Here is an 18,729-nt window from a genome sequence, read left to right on the forward strand (position 1 = left end):
AAGACATGGGAAAGCTTAACGTTTACTACTAATTTTCAACAAAGAAACATGACATTCCCCATCTCACTCGTTAATGGAAGACTAGAATTTTGGTAATATGAAGGCGGGACAAACGAAAGCATTTCAAGTCGGTCAGATGGATGCAAAAAGAACTCATGGTCATGGATTCTTGGCCCAGTAAAGCATCAGTACAACATTTCTTTTTCTGCAATTAGCAAAACAGTAAGAATCACTACAATATTTATCCCCATATGCAAGAAATTACAATGTCAATACAAGTTACACTCTCAAAATTATGCATATCTAGTCATGTCACGACCCAATTTCACTGAATCGTGCGGGTGCCTACCTTTCCCACCTCGGTAGGCGAACCCTTAACATTCACAAATAATAGAAATAGCGGAAGAAAGTAAAATAATGTAAGTCTCACAATTATAATATAATATCAACAAGTGCGGAAGTAAATGAAATCCACCTCAATATCTGGTCTGGTCATACAAGAGCATCTAAATCCAAATACTAACAAGTCTAAATAATAATACATAAGTAGTCTCAAATCATGTCTCAGAATGGAAAGCAAGACATAAGTAATAGAAGAGTCTTCAAGGCCAACGGACGCCATGCTCACCCTGGAAACTCAAGTGGAAGTTGAAGAGTCGATCAGTTACGGGTCAAAGAAGTAGATCCGACCTGGTACTCTGCATTCATAAAAGAATGCAGTAAGTGCAGGTCAGTACAAACCACAATACTGGTAGGAATCATCGGCCAACTAAGCATAGATAACACAATTCAGAAAATAAGCAGATAACAAGGAATCTAACAAGTACAAGATAATAAGATCACAACCAAGTATTCGTCATCGCCTATGTAAAGCCTCTAAACCCAAGTACACCAAGTCCGAAATATATACGATCCAACCCAATCACCAAGAATGTCAATCAAGTCATGATGCAATGCAATGCAATAATAGTATGGATGAAATGTAATGCCATCAAGTAAAGAGTTTATCAAAATATCGGTTTACTCAATTAACGACACAGGATCATCACCGGGTATCGGCCATGCATCATGAATGGGTGAGAATGCGTGCAATACATATATCAAGTATCAACAATCAAGTTCAATATCACAAGTACCAACGAAAGAGTACGCCAATAATGTATCATATCACAATACCAACAATGGTATGCCAACAATATATCGTTATCACTAGTACCAACAACGGGTATGTCAACAATGTATCATAATGCAAATACCAACAGCGGTATATCAATCATATCTCAGTCAAGACAGTAACACAGATTTTGATATCTACTACTACTCGTGGGGTCAAACCATCAAAATGAAATAATAAACACACATAACGGGGTGGCTAATCCCAACACACAACAGCGCCCAACCTAAGGCAATATCCAACCCAACTTCATACCGCAAGATTCGCATGTTGTCTCTGCCATTATATTCTAAATATGTGATTCGCTATGTGAAGTCTCACTAGAGGTAAGCCATAACCTACTTGGACTGCCGGACCGCAACACCAACAAGTCACTCTTTTGCTTTGCCCTTCCGCTGAACCTCGGAACCAAAGTAGTCTAAGCATAATCGAATTCTATATTATAAATCATAAAGAATGATACTAATATTGTTACTATTTCAATTCAATCCATTTTAACCCTAGAAATTGGGGAAATGGGCACACAAAGGCAAAATGGGAAATTTGTGAGCAAAATACCAATTTGGGTCCTAGGTAATCATAAGCCAAACATTATGTTACACCCCTCGTCTTAATGGTAGAACTTATGATTTCCTAGTTGGGTATGCCTTGGGAATTGAGACTCGAGCCCGAGTTTTGGAGATAGAAAGTGTCCTACCCCATATGCAATGGTACCAGTAGGAATTCCTGGTGGACTACGGGGTTAGAAGTTGAACGAATCAAATCGACGCGATCTGAACCGAATTGGAAAAGTCTGCAGACACCAGTCAAGATCGACGGGTCGTCAAACCTGTCGACGGACCGTCGTTGTGCTGCGTCGATAGGGTTCCGCAGCTCTGCATTCTGCAGGCGCAGGTCGACCAGCACGTCGACAGACCATCGACACGTCGACCGGCCGTCGACCCGCTCGTCGAACCGGACCACCGAAGCATTTAATTCTCCTAGTATAAATACGTGGTCCACGACTTTATGTCTTATATCTCTCATTCCCAGATCAGAAAACCCTAATATTTTGCTCTCCCAACATTTATGGCATAGTAGTGAAGATTTGACAAGACCCGAACCCCGTAAACCCGAGCTTGTGAAGAAGAAGGCTGTTTCTAGGGTTTCTCCAAGAATGGGAAGCTTAGGGAGTTGAAGTTAAAGTGATTCTTGGGATTCTTGACCCCTCAAGGTATGTAAATGATGCCTACCCCTGTATTTGAGTTTGCTATCAAAAGCTTCAGTGATTTTAGGTAAAGAAAGGGTATTTGTGAAAGTGATAGATTGATGAAGGGTAAGGTAGTGGCATGAGACTATTTTAAAGAAATGATTAGGGATGGATTTACGTGTATTTGGATATATATAGGCGCTATCATTGTAAGCTTATAAAGGAGATGGTCGTCTATGATTCGCTAAGCTTTATACGTGCTTGGGGATGATTAGTAAGCAAAGCAAGTAGCCTAATTAAGGCTTATGTTATCTTAATTGTAGATTTACAAGTTCAAGAAGTAGAAGTTGGGCGATTTGATATACGGCAAGGTATGTTAAGGTTATTCCTTCTTCTTTTTTGGCATGATCTTATGATATGAACCGATAAACGAGTAAGAGAGTTTCCATATTACTCTATTCTTATAAGTACTAAGAGAAATACAGTTTTGATGTTCTCGTACCCCGGCTGTGGTATTTTTCCCATATACAGATCTTATGATTTCCTGTCCTAGTAGTATGAGTTCAGTAAGGCCCATGAGAGGCAAATTATCATTTTATTGTTTGAGAATCCTGTCGTTCAGTTTTACTTGTACTACGCATTTACTTCCAATTCTCAGGGGTATGAGTGAAAGGCGCACTTGACAGGAGGTGAAGGTGTGACCTATGATATTACGTGCTATGTGAGAAAGGCACACTTGACAGGGGGTGAAGGTGTGGCCTATGAGTGGTCCATGAGTGGCCTATGATGTTGGAGTACATACATGAGAAAGGCACACTTGACAAGGGGTGAAGGTGTGGCCCGTGATGTGACAATGAGGTGTGTACCTACTAGATACATACATATATATATATATATATGCATGTCCATATTTCCCGACATACAGATTCAGTCAAATGCCGACAGATACTAGTTCATACAAATTTATGCAGATAGTCATTTCAGCTTATGAGATCAGATCTTATTTATGATTTCCATATATATGCATGTTGTCTTTATGCCTTACATATTCAGTACATTATCCGTACTGAATCCCCGTTGCTCGGGGGCCTGCATTCATGCCCGCAGGTACAGGTAGACAGGGAGGTGGTCCAGCTTAGTAGGACCCTTATCCAGCAGCGATCAGTGCACTCCATTCGATTCGGAGTTGCAGTCTATTTTGGTAGGCCATTCTAGTCTATTTTGGTAGGCCATTCTTTTGAGATGTATATAGATGGGTACGACGGTGCCCTGCCCCGTCCTTTCTACAACTTCCATTCCAGTAGAGATCTGTAGACAGTTGTATGTAGTAGTCAGACGATGTAGCCTTGTCGGCTTATATTCTTTTGTGTACAGTATATATAGCAGCCTAGCTGGCTTGCACTGTTCTTCCGCATGTTTTGTATATATATGCAGATTGTACAGAGTTTGGATGTTCCCTCTTTATGAGATTAGTTTGTGCCATTTATGGGCTATTGACATTCAGCATGTTTCAGATAAGTGTTTAGGGGTATTTGGTCGTTAGAGGTCAGACCCCTTGTCACGGCTCATCGGTTTGGGCCGTGACACATTAATTGTCGAATTAGCCCAAAGATTAGTCTAATTTCTGATCCAAGTAAAAACCACCAAATTGGGTATGGAGCCTAATTCTCCAAATCTGAAATTCAATGTTAAAAGTGGAAGATATAAGGTTACTAAGCTTAGATTCATCAAATAACATCAACATCATCAATTTATCATATATGACCCTAAGGAAAAGTCTCCCAAAACCCTTCTTCAAATCCATCTCTAAGGAATTGTAAAATGGAATGAGAAAATCTAAGATGATTGTGATTAAGGAAGAGTAAACGATTAGGCAAAGTTTACCTCCAAGAATTTCTTCAATTTATCTCCTAGAACAGTTTCCATAAGCTCCAATATCGAGATATGAAATAATGAGGGTTTAAGACTTAGGTTTAAGACTTACTTAAAACACATTTAATGAATTATAACTGCCCGTCACCGCCACGGCGCATGGAATGACGCTACGGCGGCTGGGATACCGCCACAGCGGTATGGCCAATATTACCCATCGCCGCCCCAGCAGTCATCACACCCCCACAGCGGTGCCGTTGGGGCGGTTCTGGTGCTGCCATTGCGGGCAACAGACATCAGAATTCCCAAAGTTTTCTATGTCTTCAATTGAAATTTCGGGTTATCCCCGGGGCCATTTGCTCACAACCTGACCTCCTAAACCCATACAAAAATATGTTGCGAACGCGCTCGTGGTATCGAAATTTTCAACGGAGGTCTCATTGACCGAGTCAACCGCTGGTGCCTTAATTCTCATTTCCCATCCAAAGTCTCGAAATGCATCCAAATGCATTGGGAACCGAACCAAATACACATTTAGGTTCTAAACGACCATCCGGACCTCTCGAAATCGAAGGAATTCCGAAAAAGGTCCATTTGCCTAAAAGTCAACTTCGGGTCAACCCTTTTTCACTTTAGACCTATATTTTCACGAAAGTTGTCTGAATCCGGTCTAGACACCTCGGGATGCGTGTCAGCAGTCCTCTCAGGTCAAAAGTGAGCTAATCAATGCTCGGGAACGGGCGAAAACACCGGAAGAACTATAACGACCAAACGGGTCGTTACAAGTCAGAGGCGGATCCAGGATTTTAAGCTTGTGGGTTCCTAGTAAATTAAATTCATATGTCATAATAATCAAACAAATTACATGAAGGAGAGCTTGGCGAAGGAGAATCAAAAGTGGTTTGAGGCTTGATTTTTTTTTTTAAAATCATATCACTCTCATTTCACAAGTTCAACCTATTTAAAAACAAAAATTTAATTTAAAATAAATAACTAAATCGAGCAAATTAACTTCTAAAATAGAATATCGAAAACCAAAGAATTAGATAATGATATCAACTATTAACGTAGAGGGTGGGCTAGCAACACAGAAAATAAGCAGTATAAGAAGAAATTAGGATGTGGAAGACAATAGAAAAACAGAAAATAAACACAAAATATAAGAGAGAAATAAACAAAAAGAGAATGTGGGAGACGAACCTAGAGGAGTGGGCTGGAAGAAGAACCAAAACAATATTTTAACCTTAAAAGCTACGTCTAGCAGGAATCAATCCCGTGCACAATAGGCGAAACGCAATTCTGCGGTCCCTTTCTTGCCGTTGGACCATCTTGTCATTTTAATTGTGGGTCGCCTATTCAAAATACTTATCTGCTTATTATATTTTTCAATATAATTATAAGATTTACCGTAAGGGGCATAGGTCGTTCGCAGGAACTGACACCTGTTACTGTAAATCCGCCCATATATCTAGTGCCGACTTAAACGTGAAGCAAGTCAAGCGACTGGGGGGGGGGGGGGATATTTTTTTAGCTATAATATGTTTATAGATATTTTCTTTTACAAAATATTGGGAACTTTTTATTAGAAAGGTAAAAAAAAATCATAGTAAAATGTCTCAAGAGAGATTGAATGGATCAAGTATGTTATCAGTCGAAAAAGAATTACTCCCTCCGTCCCATATTAGTTGTCATGTTTCGCTTTTCAAGAGTCAATTTGACTAATCTTTGGAGCTAAATTAGATTAGATTAATTCAATATTTTAAAATTACAATTTAGATATTCAAAAACTAAATGAAAAGTTCTATAAGTTACAATTCTTTTCATATCAACATGACAAAAAAATATATCTAAAAATATTAGTGAAAGTTAATCTGGTTAATTTGACTTTCAAAAAATGAAACATGAAAATTATTATAGGACGGAGAGAGTATTAGGAGAAATCGATTATAAAATAATTATTCATAATTTTGCATCTCAAAAAGCTGGAAAAATATCCTTCATGTAAAAAAAGTATATATGAAACTTTTTTTCTTGAAAATAAAAAAAAAATAAAAAACACTAAGGCCTCTCATTATAGTTTGGCTTTAAGCCACCAATAGTGTTGAGCCGCCCTGAATTATTTTCTCTCTATGCATCAATACAAGTTACACTCTAAAACTTATGCATATCTCTGTATGCATCAATTGCATCATGTATCCAATTACTCCCAAGTTGGAATGATTCCCCAGCATCATATTGTTTCTTGGAAACAAAGGAATTGGTGGTCCCACTACCTTGTTTGCTAGTGGAAATTATGGGGAGAAAAAAATTGAAGACCCCATGAGATGATTGATAGCTTATTATATAAGTAAACGCCAATGACTGAAATTGAAGGACAAACCTTTGAAAAGTATTCTCCGCGATCTTCTCCTTAAGAAATTGTTCAAAAAATAGCTCGGAAAAGATTCAAATATGTCATTGAACTATTAGAAAAAGCTCATTCATGACACTCGTTAATAGTTCGGCTCAAAAATGTCACTGCCATTATCATTTTGGATCATTTATGTCATTACTCACTAACATAACTCTACTTCTATCAGATTTTGCCGCGAGGCATTATATAAATCCTTCATTTTACAAGTGATATATATGAGCCATTTCGTAGTTCAGTGACGTATTTGAGCATTTTTCCAGTTCCAATATAAACCTCAATCTTTTCTAATCTTATGTAACAAGTTATAAGGACAAGTCTGTCTCCTATATTAATAAAATTATTATTTTACATGAAAAAATTATGTTCTCTTATTTAATTGGGTTATGAATCTAATCTTATTTTACATCTTTCACATTTTTTATGTATTTTATAAATCTTTAAAAATATTTTAAAAACACATAAAATTTGTTTAACCAAAAAAAAAAGACGAGTATAAAAGAGAGTACACTAATGAGGTGTAGATGGGTAAGAAAAGTACATATGAGTATGACATATTTGAGCGTTCTCCCGACCACTGTTAACACCCCAAATTTTACTCATATGTAACTTGTCATACCTATCTACAACTCATAGTGTATTCTCTTTTAGATCTGTCTCTTTTTTCCTTAAATAAATTTTATGTGTTTGTTAATTTTTTTTTTAATGAGCCGTAAAATTCGTAAAAATTGTGAAAGATGTAGAATAAGATTAGATTCATAATCTAATTAAATAAGAGAGCATAGTTTTTCATGTAAAATACTAATGTTATTAATATAAGGGACAAACTACATTGTCCTTTATGATCTTGTTACATAGAATTAGAAAAGATTGAGGTTTATATAGGAATTGTGAAAAGATTCAAATATGCCACAGGACTACGAAATGGCTCATATATGTCATTCGTGAAATGAAGGGTTTAGATAATGTCATGTGGCAAAATCTGGTAATAATAGAGTTCAGTTAGTGAGTAATGACATATATGACCCAAAATAGTAACGGCGGTGGCATTTTTAAGCCCAACTATTAACAAATGACATAAATGAGTCTTTTCTGATAGTTCAATGCGTATTTAAGTCTTTTCCGTAGAAGTATTGTTCTTGCACGTCTCTCTGAATAACACTACAACACAAATTGGAACAGTAAAGGCATATTGGGAAAATCATAATAAATGACTTTTGTTTTTTATTTTTTTTAAGCAAATTCAATTTTTCAAAACGGACTGATCGTAATTTGGAACTGGAGGATTAATGTTAAAGAAAAGTCCACACTTCAAGAGTCTCTAGCAACCATATATACACTAACGCCTCTTCTTTCTGTTCCTCCGATAAAGCTCTCTCTTGAAAAATGTGTAGGGGAACAAACATTCTGCTTAAATGTTTTACAATCCTCATCTTTCTTCACATTTCTCAAACATGCAATGCGAGGAAGAGCAAACACTGTGAGCCTTCCACTTGTGGCGAACACCGTGCGCCTTCCACTTATGGCCATATCCAAAATATAAGCTATCCTTTTCGTTTAAAGACCGATCCAAAACATTGCGGTTTCTCAGAAGCTGAACTAGCTTGTGAAGATAACAAAACCGTTATATCACTGTTCTCCAAGAACTTCTATGTGCAAGCCATCAACTATGATAACCAGACACTTCACCTGATAGATCCAACTATACAAAAAGAAGATATGTGCTCTCTAATACCTCCTCAGCGTACCTTCCACATTGTAACTACATTAATGGATCAGAACGTAGTATTAAAAAAGCAGCAGAGCCTATATTCATGTTCACCTGTCCATTTGTTACTAATACATTTCTGGAAATTAGTGGCTGTGAATTAAGCAAACACACTTATTTGAAGATTGGAGAAATGAATGCATCAGAACTCAGTGATGGATGCAGAATGCAACTCATAGCCATGACTTCTTGGCCTAATTTTAAAGATGGCAATAACATTTCCCTTTTTGATTTTCGTCAAGAAATCATCTATGGCTTTGAGCTTTATTATATCGGATTTAAAGAAAGTATATGTAAGGATTCACTACAATAATCTTCATCTTTTTTTCTCTATTAAATTATCCATGGATCTCTCATTTTAAAATCTGCTAATTTTTGGACCCTAATCTAACCAGGGTGTATTGGGTGTATTGAGATGCAACTTAAGATTTTCACGGGTAAGCACTTATCCCTTTAGCAAACTATATTATTTGGCCGGCAGAATTATATCCATTGGTTTGTCAGAACGATCATCATATCTTCATTCCGGCGTCAATTGGTTAGGAATTCATGATGGGAAATAGTGGAAAGAAAACGAGTTTTTAGAATTTGCACTGTGAGTGTAAGACTTTTTTACACCATTGGGTTAAAGTGACTTACAACATAAGGTAACTATCTATTATAAGCTTAATTTGGTATACCAAAAAAATAAAGTAAAATGTCATATAGTTTACTAGGAGCCAGGAAAACTTAAGCCATAAAAGAATGTATGGACATTCTAAATAATCGTTAACATAAGTTACTTTTCTGTTTCCTGATAATCTCTCTGTTTCCTTTGTATAACTTCTCAAACGTGCAGCGTATTTGGAATTAAGATTTGTGATTGCCGCACCATTCATAATTGTATTTCTGGTGATCAAATTCAAAAGGAGGCATTTGTCGATGTTTGATATGATTGAAGGCTTTTTACGAACACAAAATAATTTCATGCCAATCAGATATAATTACTCCAACATAAAGAGAATGACCAGAGGGTTCAAAGAAAAATTAGGTGAGGGAGGATATGGCACTGTATATTAAGGATAGCTTCGAAGTGGTAAGGATGTAGCAGTAAAGATGTTGAGCAAGCCTAAAGCTGGCGGTCAAGATTTCATGAATGAAGTAGCTACCATTGGAAGGATTCATCATGTCAATGTGGTCGGACTTGTGGGGTATTGTGTTGAGAGAACAGAACGTGCTCTTGTATACGACTTCATGCCCAATGGATCACTTGACAAGTACACCATCTCCAGTCAAGAAGAAAGGCCTCTGTTAAGTTGGAAGAGGAAGGATGAGATTGTTCTTGGAGTGGCTAAAGGAATCGAGTATTTGCATCGAGGCTGTGATATGCAAATTTTGCACTTTGACATCAAGCCACACAACATTCTTTTGGATGAAAATTTCATTCCAAAGATTTCTGACTTTGGGCTTGCAAAATTATATCCAACAGATAATAGCATTGTGACTCTCACAGCTACTCGTGGAACGATTGGATATGTAGCTCCAGAGTTGATTAGTAGAAGCATTGGAGCAATTTCTTATAAAGCTGATGTTTATAGACTTGGAATGCTACTAATGGAAATGCTGGACTTGAAGAGAAATATAGTTACGACTGAAGAAAACTCTAGCCAGTATTTTCCTTATTGGGTTTATGATAAGTTCAACAAGGGGAAAGAGATAGTGGTGGATGAAGAAGCAAATGATGATGAAAAGAAGATGGCTAGAAAGATGACTTTAGTTGCATTATGGTGCATACAAAAAAATCCGTTACTACGCCCTTCGATGAGTAAAGTGGTAGAGATGCTTGACGATATGAAGTTGAAATTCTAGAAGTACCTCCTCGGCCTCTTCAATCTCAACCAGTTGTTCCATTGTTTCATCAGATCATGGAAAGTTCCAAGACGTTTTCGTCTGATTCAATAGCTTTATTAGAAAATTCTGCTGATGACACCGTTTAATATAGTTAGACATAAGTTATGATTGATTCATAGTTGATGTTATGTTTATGTAAAATGACAAAGTATAGCCGACCGAACGTGTTTGGGACAGGGTGTTATTATTGTTGTACTAATAATACCGGGGCTAGTTGCCAGCCACATGATAGTTGCAGTGAATGACTATCCACTTTAACACTCTGAAGTTTCTATCCCGTTCTGCTTTTGCTGGTAAATTGTATTGTCTATTACCTGATGCAGATGACAAAGTTAATGATTATTTTGTTTCCATTATAGTTCTCTCAGTTTATCATTTCTATTACAAGTAAAAATGAAAGATAAAGACATAGAGTCAAGACTTGAAAAGTTTTTGGAAGACTACAAGGCCATCAGACCAACAAGATATTCTTATGCTGATATCAAAAAGATAACAGATGATTTAATAAAAATTAGGAGAATGAAGTTATGGAACTGTTTACAAAGGCAGACATTCCAGGGAAATCTATGTTGCAGTAGAAGTCCTACGCGATTCCAAGGGTGACGGAGAAGAATATCAATGAAATTAGAACTATTGGGGGAGAATTAACCATGTTAGCGTGGTTCGGTTGGTTGGTTTTTGTGCTGATGGATTCAGACTAGCTTTGATCTATGAATACCTACCAAATGATTCACTTGAAAGGTTCATTTTACCAGTGAGCTCGAGCTGAAGCAAGCTTCAACATATTTTTCTTGGTACTACAAGAGGGATTGAATATTTACTAACTACAGAACATCATTTTTTACAACAACTTGAACCCAAAAATATGTGATTTTGCCTGGCCAAACTGTCACTATGACAGCTACTAGGGGAAACTTGGACTACATTCTACCAGAAGTGTTATCTAGAAATTTTGGTAAAGTTTCCCATAAGTCTGATATGTATGGAGATGGTTGTGGGAGGATGAAGATGAATTCGAAATGGATATATAGGCATTTGGAGAAAGGGGCAGAATTAAAGATTCGGATAGAGGAAGAAGGGGATGGTACAATTGTGAGAAAATTCCATAATGTTTTCTTCTGATTCAATGGCTTTGTTAGAAAAGCATAATACATAAATAGGCCCTTAAACTTGACCTAGCTGGCAAGTATGCTCTCCAACTTTGGGTGTGCACAAGTAGGCACCTCAACTTGTATAAAGTTGAACAAGTAAATATAAATGATGACATGGCACTGACGTGGCACATAAATATTGGAGGGCCACGTCAGTGCCACATCAGCATTTGTGTTTACTTGTTTAACTTTATACAAGTTAAGGTGCCTATTTGTACACACCCAAAGTTGGAGGACATACATGCGAGCTGAAGCCAAGTTTAAGGGCCTATTTATGTATTATGCCAGTTGAAGCTAAGTTTACGGGCCTATTTATGTATTATGCCGAAATGGCTATGCTAATAATCTCGTGGCTTTAACACTTAATCATGGTTAGATAATATGCATCCTCAGCCACCTTATTAAATTGCCTAATTATAGTAAATTTCCATAAAGTTTGTGTGCAGGCAAGTAGACATATATTTTTCACTATTTAAAAAAAAAAATTACACCATTTTAGTGTTTAAACATTTTTCTTTAAAGCACTTTTGGAACCTTGATCAAACACAAATTGTTACTCTAATATTGTTAAAACTAGTAAATCGGTCTGTGCTTCGTGGAGTTATAAAAAATAATTTATATATATATATATATATATATATATACACGCAATTATTTGTATAAATTAAATCAAAATAAAAATTATAAAGCTTTTTCAATGATATTTTGCTGGCAATGCAAGTGTTCCGATTCCTATAAATGGACTAATGTATATATGTAAAGTTGGTATGCTTCTTAATAAGTTCTCTCTTTGATTACTGAAGAGTTGAAGTTTTGAGAAAATTTGTGTTCTTTTTCACATAAATAATGAAGTCTTCTTCTAATATAAATTTAATATATGCATATCTTAAGTTTTTTTTTTTTCGTTTGAATATTTTCTTGGAGTTTCTCTTTACATTGAAAAAACATAAAATTTGTTATAAATATTATTTATTTATTATTATGATGTCTATATCTAGGAGAAAAATCAAAGTTTATGACTTTAGGATCAAACTGCTTTTCTCTTATAAATATGGAGGTTTTCTTTATTGTAAAGACATTTCTAATAAGAGAAATAAAGATACCTCCTCTCTTTTCTTTTTCTCTAAAATATTCTTCTTCTAATTATATTGTTTTATAACACGTTATCAGCATGAGTATCTAAATTTTTAAGTAATTTCTTCTTCACTAAAGCCAAACCCCGTCGGTGTAGATTTCCCGGAGAAGAGAATGAAAAGCATCACAATATATCAAAAGTTGATTTGGTCGACCTGGTAGTGCATGGTATCTTATCGATATCCCACTTAAACAGGATTTTCCTAAGGTATTTTGATATTACTTATTCCGTGAAGCATTCTTAATAATCATCTAATGGAAAGCCTCTTAAAATGAAACAAGTTTTATTGGATATTAGCAGGTCATGTGTTATCAATTAATGTAAATAAATTTTTTCGTTAATATGTCGGTAGATGTCATAATTAATTGCACCGGCAGTGGTAATAATTTTATAAGTTTGCTATGATTATTATTGAAGATATATTAGAGCAAATTCTCTACGTTACTATACATGCTCTTGAAGTAGCAATATCTTAAAAGAGATTCTAAGTTATCATAATTTTATATGATTAAGGCACGTTCAAATGATTATGTTCCTTCTCGAAGGATGGAAAATATTGATAATTCTTACAAATACAAATCCATTCTCTGAAGTGAATGTGAGAGCATGTAGTAAAGCTTATAACTGCGGACGTGCGTTTGGTTGTGGAGTTATAACGACTCATCTAAATATTCCCGAAGTAATGAACTCAGAAATCTGCTCTCAAAATAGCAAATTCTGAAATCGTCACTACTAGCCGCAAATTTCGCCTCCGAAGTCTCCATTAACAACTTTGCAAGAAAAAAGTTTGCAGTAAATTTCATCTAAATTTCGAAGCGATATTCAAAATTGTATGAAAGTTGTATACAATGTTGTTCTAGTCGTATTAAATTATCAAAAATCTAACATGAGCTTTATACAAATTCTATACAATTTATACATATTTCATATCATTTTTATACACAAAAATTATGAGAATTCCAAGCCTTGAGCGAGATATACATATTTCATACACAAAATTTTAAGCGAAATATTTAAGCAATGAGCGAGATATAAACATTTCATGCAAGTTTCATACACAAAATTTTGAGCGAAAATTTTCGTATAAGTTTTGTAAACTGAAAAATATCGTCATATTTTGTAAATATATCATATTTTTATGTATATATACGTCATTCTCCCATAAAAATATCTATTGACTTATTTTCAATCATACGTTTCAAAAGTATTCAATTCTTTCATAAACTTTGCGCCAATTAAACAGGTTCACCATTCACATAAACTGAAAAGGAAGAGGTATATTTTTAGATGTATTTCAATAGAAAAATTTTAACTTTTTATTTGACATTCTATGAAACAGTATGCAATCTGTGGTTGTTTGATTTAAGGACATCAGTTGGTTATCCTGGCAAGTGGCAACACGAATTCTGCTACTCTTGAAGGTTTATAAGAAAGCTGAATGTAAGAGACTGAAAGCACAATGACTAATTGAAAGCATGCTATGAAAATGGAATGGAAGAGGGGGGATATCAAATATAGGAAATATAACAAATAACTCCTAGGGGCTGTATCATATGTTGCATCCTTCCAAAATCAAATTCCAAAATTTTAGTTTACATTCTTCTTCAAGTAATATCAGCTTCCGTCTCAACTCATACATAAAAAGGAGGGAAGAAAGACCCAAAGGTGGTGTCCGAAATAACTTGCATGCACCTCGACCATCTCACTAGGTACCTGCTACCTCCTGCCGGCAAAGGTATCAAGGCTTAGGCAGATGGACCGAAACACCCATGGTTTTGTCGCTGCTAGGATTTGAGAGCAAAGTACAACACAACGTGCAGAGCATAATACCTAAGTGACCATGATTATTTGTGAGCAAAGTAAGATACTCAACGACACTTGCTCAAGTATCCATCTGAATTGCTCCTCACCCCAAATCATGCAGGATCTGTACTTCCTTTTCCAAAATGATACACTAAGGCTCAGACTCGCTTCACATCAGCTTCTAGAAGTTACAAGTGGAGCTGGTATCTACATTGGCTAAGTAGATTTGTGACAACCGAACAGAGTCACACATAGTTCAGAATTCAGAAAGCAGGGCACTACAAGCATTACAGCCTCTGCTTCAGCCAAAGATCACAAATTCTAATGACATGCAGCTCTTTAAAATATCAATTAAACATTCACTTGCTAACTTGCACAGGTCATCATCCATTTCAATGAAGCACGTCTTGGTGTTACATTTGTAATTAGTAAAGGAGACTCAGCCTTTTTCCCGGACGCAGGTCTCTGCTAATGCAGATGTTACACAGCTCCCTGAAGGTCAGCAATAGGACAAAATCAACGAACCAGAAATACAGCTTATAGCTTTTTTTCTTTCAACATGGAAAAATCAAGAGATGACTACTAGGACTGCCCTGTCAAAACATGGATGCACATGGATATAGTATCAAATAATACTTGCATTAATCTCTCAACTTGAACTAGCTATATATGCAAACTCAACGGATCAGTCAATATATCTAACTACCGTATTAGTTGAAAGGTCGCTAAACTTTTAGTTTTGACCTTTATTTCATTCCTTACACATGCATTCATGTTGAGTGAGGTTCATGTGCATAAGATTTTGTGCATTGGGTTGGTATTCAATTAGTTAATTTAGACCAGCCTCAAGTGGTAAGATTAGTTTGTTGATCATAACACATCAAAGAAACATATGATCATACAGTGTAGAACAAATGAGAATTTAACTAGTTTCTGCCTCTATAAGATATGATGGGAAGTCAAAGAGAATAGGGAGTTCAGTTTTTTGATAGTATAAAAAGGTGCATTCTGGAAGATTGTAATGAAATGGGTCCGAGTAGAGTTGAATGGTAATAGACGATTAATATAGCCCGATCTCAGCTAGTTCGGAATTGAAGCATAATTGATTGATTGATTGATCACAACATAAAGCCTGTTTGGATGTGCTTAAAAAAAGCAGCTTATAAGTGTTTGGATGTGCTTAAAAAAGCAGCTTATAAGCTGATAAGCTCTGCTTTAGATAAGCTAAGCCAAACGGGCCCAATTATTTTTTTGGGCTTATTTTAAGCACAAAATGGTTTATAAGCTGGCCAACCGGACACTTAAAAAAGCTTAAAATAGCTTATAAGCTGTTTTCAGCAACTTATAAGCCAATCCAAACGGGCTCATACTCGCAATTGGTCCTCCTGAAAGTAAAATGAAAACAAATGGATGTGCTTTTGAATGGAAGGCTCTCACGTCTACAGGAGAAAATGAACAATAGTATTCTCAATCTTTACCCCCATTTTATATTGCTAGGAATTTGTTCAACGCTTCTTGACTTCTATGATCCTTTTGGTCAGGGCCTTTAGCAATTGCATAGCATCCTGCATTTAAGGTATGGCCGCAAGCTCTCGGTAATTCAATCTTCATCTGAATCAGTCTTCACCTCTTCAATACCACCATCTTCACCCTGGCTCACACCTGTTGGCCCAGAATGACCTTTAGATAACCCACGTCGTCCCAAAATAACAAGATCAAGAAGCTTCCTCCTAGCCTCATACATTGGATTTGGTTCAATCAAACATCCTCTTTCATAAGCCTCCCTCAAAAACACCGTATGCCTATACCCTTTCGTCGACAAATAAAATATACCTGGATGATCCAAAAACAAGTCCCTTATATTCAAATCAATCCCAAACCACTTCCTAAAATGACTAATCTTCTCTACCTCGACCATTTTCTCCACCGTCAAACTCAAAAACTCATGCACAACCCCGACCGCCCTCTTCTCCATCTCCATCATCCCAATCTTACTCTTCTTCCTCTTCTCTCCAATCTCCACCGCCTCATACGGCCCTACATACTTCAACCGTTGCCATTCGTTAACCTTTGTCTTAAAATTCCTCCTCAACTTCATCCCTGGTGGATAACTATGCTTAAAACTATACAAAATCTCACTCCTATCAACCCCACAATCCTCTTGACGACATTCCATTACTCTCCACTCATCAACAGCTGCAACTAAATCCCCCTTCTCTGCATCCTCAACAAGTTTCAACACATGAGTGTTCGGTTCATTCCCACTATCAAGAACCGCAAAAAGATCAGATCTTTTCAAGATTACACTATCCTCAAAATCATCAGGCAACCCAAGTTCCCTAAAAACCTTAAAAATAGCTCTAAGGGGCAATTCTTTAGTCGACGACATCGACAACAAACGAACCAGCCGGTTAACCACAACTTGCAAATCAGCATTAATAGCAGCACCTTCTTGATGAGCGATATTAAGTGCAGTTTGTGTGAGTGTACAATGAGGTTGTAGTTTTGTGGGGTGATGGAAAATGTGGAAAATGTGTGGGTATTTACGGAGGAAATGAGTGGCGCCACGGTTGAGATGGAGGCGTTGGGATAAACGGTTGAGGAAGTCGATGGAGACGGCGTTAGTGGTAGTGGTTGTGCCGAGGATGAGGTCTTGAATTGAGATGACTTTAAAGAGGTTTTTGTATTTGTCCATTAGCTTTTCGAAAGTTGGGTCACGGTTTCTTGAAGATACGTATTCGGATGAAGTGGTTTTATGGCGGAGCAGGATGGTGGTGATGGTGGGTGGTTTGTGGTTTAGTTTTTGGAGGAGATGGGTCAGCATTGTTTATTGTCGTGGTTGTAAAAGGTGGTTTTGGTGGTTGGTGGTTGGTGGTAGTGCTAGTGGTGGTTCGCGACGGAGGAGTGGCATTTGCGGGTGGCTGTGTGGATATGGACTGGGCCGTGCTTGCTTTGTCATTCTTTCTGGACCATTCTGGAATGCCCCCATTTCGGGATTTTTTTTTGCGCGGATTGCCCTTCTTTTGGGTGGCCTTTAAATTTTGCCCCTCATATTTGTGGTCTTTAAATTATACCCCTCATATTATTGGTCTTTAATTTTTGCCTTTCGCGTTGCAACACTGAGCGTTCACGCAAAAATCATGAGATTCTGAGTTCGAACCCCCGCTCAAATATAAATTAAAAAAGAAAATCACAAGACAAGGTTTGGATTGCGTATATGTCGGACCCGACATAAACTTATGAAGGAATTACGAAAGTTATGCCGGACCCGGCATACTCATGCCTTATGGGCAGACTTGGCATAAATATGCCGGGTCCGACATAACTTTGATAATTCCTTCATAAGTTTATGCCGGGTCCGGCATAACTTTGAGATCTCATGTCAACTTTTTACAAATTTTTAGTGACATCAAAATGCTCTATTAAAATTCAAGTGGTTTTTGTGTCAATGTGGCCTAAAGACTTTCTTTGCTACATTTCCTGTATTGGATATATTATAACTGCTCTTGTTAATATATTATGGGGTAGTATTAGAAAAGAGTAGTTGTCGTGATTTTGTTCTATTATATCTAAGCCTAGTTTTTCATGAGTATTAACACTATGATAATTATTGACAGCATTTGCATGACGATGAGTGGAAGAGGCCACGCACAAAGTTTTTACCATGAAGCTTTTTAGTTCTGTAATAATATTGGAAGGAGGACAATGAAATTCTTCCAAGGTACTCTCATCCGGTGGGACATACTTTTAATGGGCAAACTTTTATGCCGGGTCAGGCATAAACTTGTGAAGGAATTACCAAAGTTATGCCAGACCCAGCATACTTATGCCAAGTTTGCCCATAAGGCATAAGTATGCCGGGACTGACATAAGTTTGGTAATTCCTTGACAAGTTTATGCCGTTGGGGCATACTTTTAATGGGCAAACTTTTATGCCGGATCCGGCATAAACTTGTGAAGGAATTATCAAAATTATGCCAGACCCGGCATACTTATGCCAAATCTGCCCATAAGGCATAAATATGCCGGGTCCAGCATAACTTTGGTAATTCCTTCACAAGTATATGTCGGTGGGGGCATAGCGAATTTAAACTCTGTCTTGCGATTTTTTTTTTAAAATTTTGACTGTGTGGGGGTTCGAACCTGGAACCCATGGGGTTTAGCCGAAGGGCAAAACTTAAAGATTTCAAATATGAAGGGCAAAATTTAAAGACCACCCCAAAAGAAGGGAAATTCTACGAATTGCCCTTTCGGGATTGTTCTTCATACAGACTGGTCTTTAACTTTTGTCCCTCAATCCGCTGGTCTTTAACTTCTGTCCTTCGTTTAAAAATATA

The 18,729-nt window shown here is 36.8% G+C and overlaps 1 protein-coding gene, 1 long non-coding RNA gene and 1 pseudogene across 2 annotated transcripts; 1 reads left to right on the top strand and 2 right to left on the bottom strand.

Annotated features, from left to right (window-relative positions):
- Window positions 1-628: 628 nt before the first annotated feature.
- On the bottom strand, window positions 629-5,573 carry LOC132625143 (uncharacterized). The gene is made up of 2 exons (XR_009576664.1): window positions 5,436-5,573; window positions 629-698 (listed from the first exon to the last, which is right to left on the bottom strand). It is a non-coding gene; the product is annotated as an uncharacterized LOC132625143 (long non-coding RNA).
- A 2,348-nt stretch (window positions 5,574-7,921) lies between these two features.
- LOC132625136 (rust resistance kinase Lr10-like) lies at window positions 7,922-10,563 on the top strand (annotated as a pseudogene).
- A 3,481-nt stretch (window positions 10,564-14,044) lies between these two features.
- On the bottom strand, window positions 14,045-17,402 carry LOC132625137 (protein ROOT PRIMORDIUM DEFECTIVE 1-like). Its single transcript, XM_060339953.1, has 2 exons — window positions 15,871-17,402; window positions 14,045-14,884 (listed from the first exon to the last, which is right to left on the bottom strand). Exon 1 carries the CDS (start codon window positions 17,214-17,216, stop codon window positions 15,993-15,995), a length of 1,224 nt encoding a protein of 407 aa, XP_060195936.1. The 5' UTR covers window positions 17,217-17,402; the 3' UTR covers window positions 14,045-14,884; window positions 15,871-15,992.
- Window positions 17,403-18,729: the final 1,327 nt, after the last annotated feature.

The sequence above is a fragment of the Lycium barbarum genome, chromosome 12 (genome assembly GCF_019175385.1).
Source record: "Lycium barbarum isolate Lr01 chromosome 12, ASM1917538v2, whole genome shotgun sequence".
Classification (NCBI taxonomy): Eukaryota; Viridiplantae; Streptophyta; class Magnoliopsida; order Solanales; family Solanaceae; genus Lycium; species Lycium barbarum.

Coding starts and splice junctions, on each gene's coding strand:
- LOC132625137 (XM_060339953.1), bottom strand. CDS start 17,216: ATGCTGACCCATCTCCTCCAAAAACTAAACCACAAACCACCCACCATC.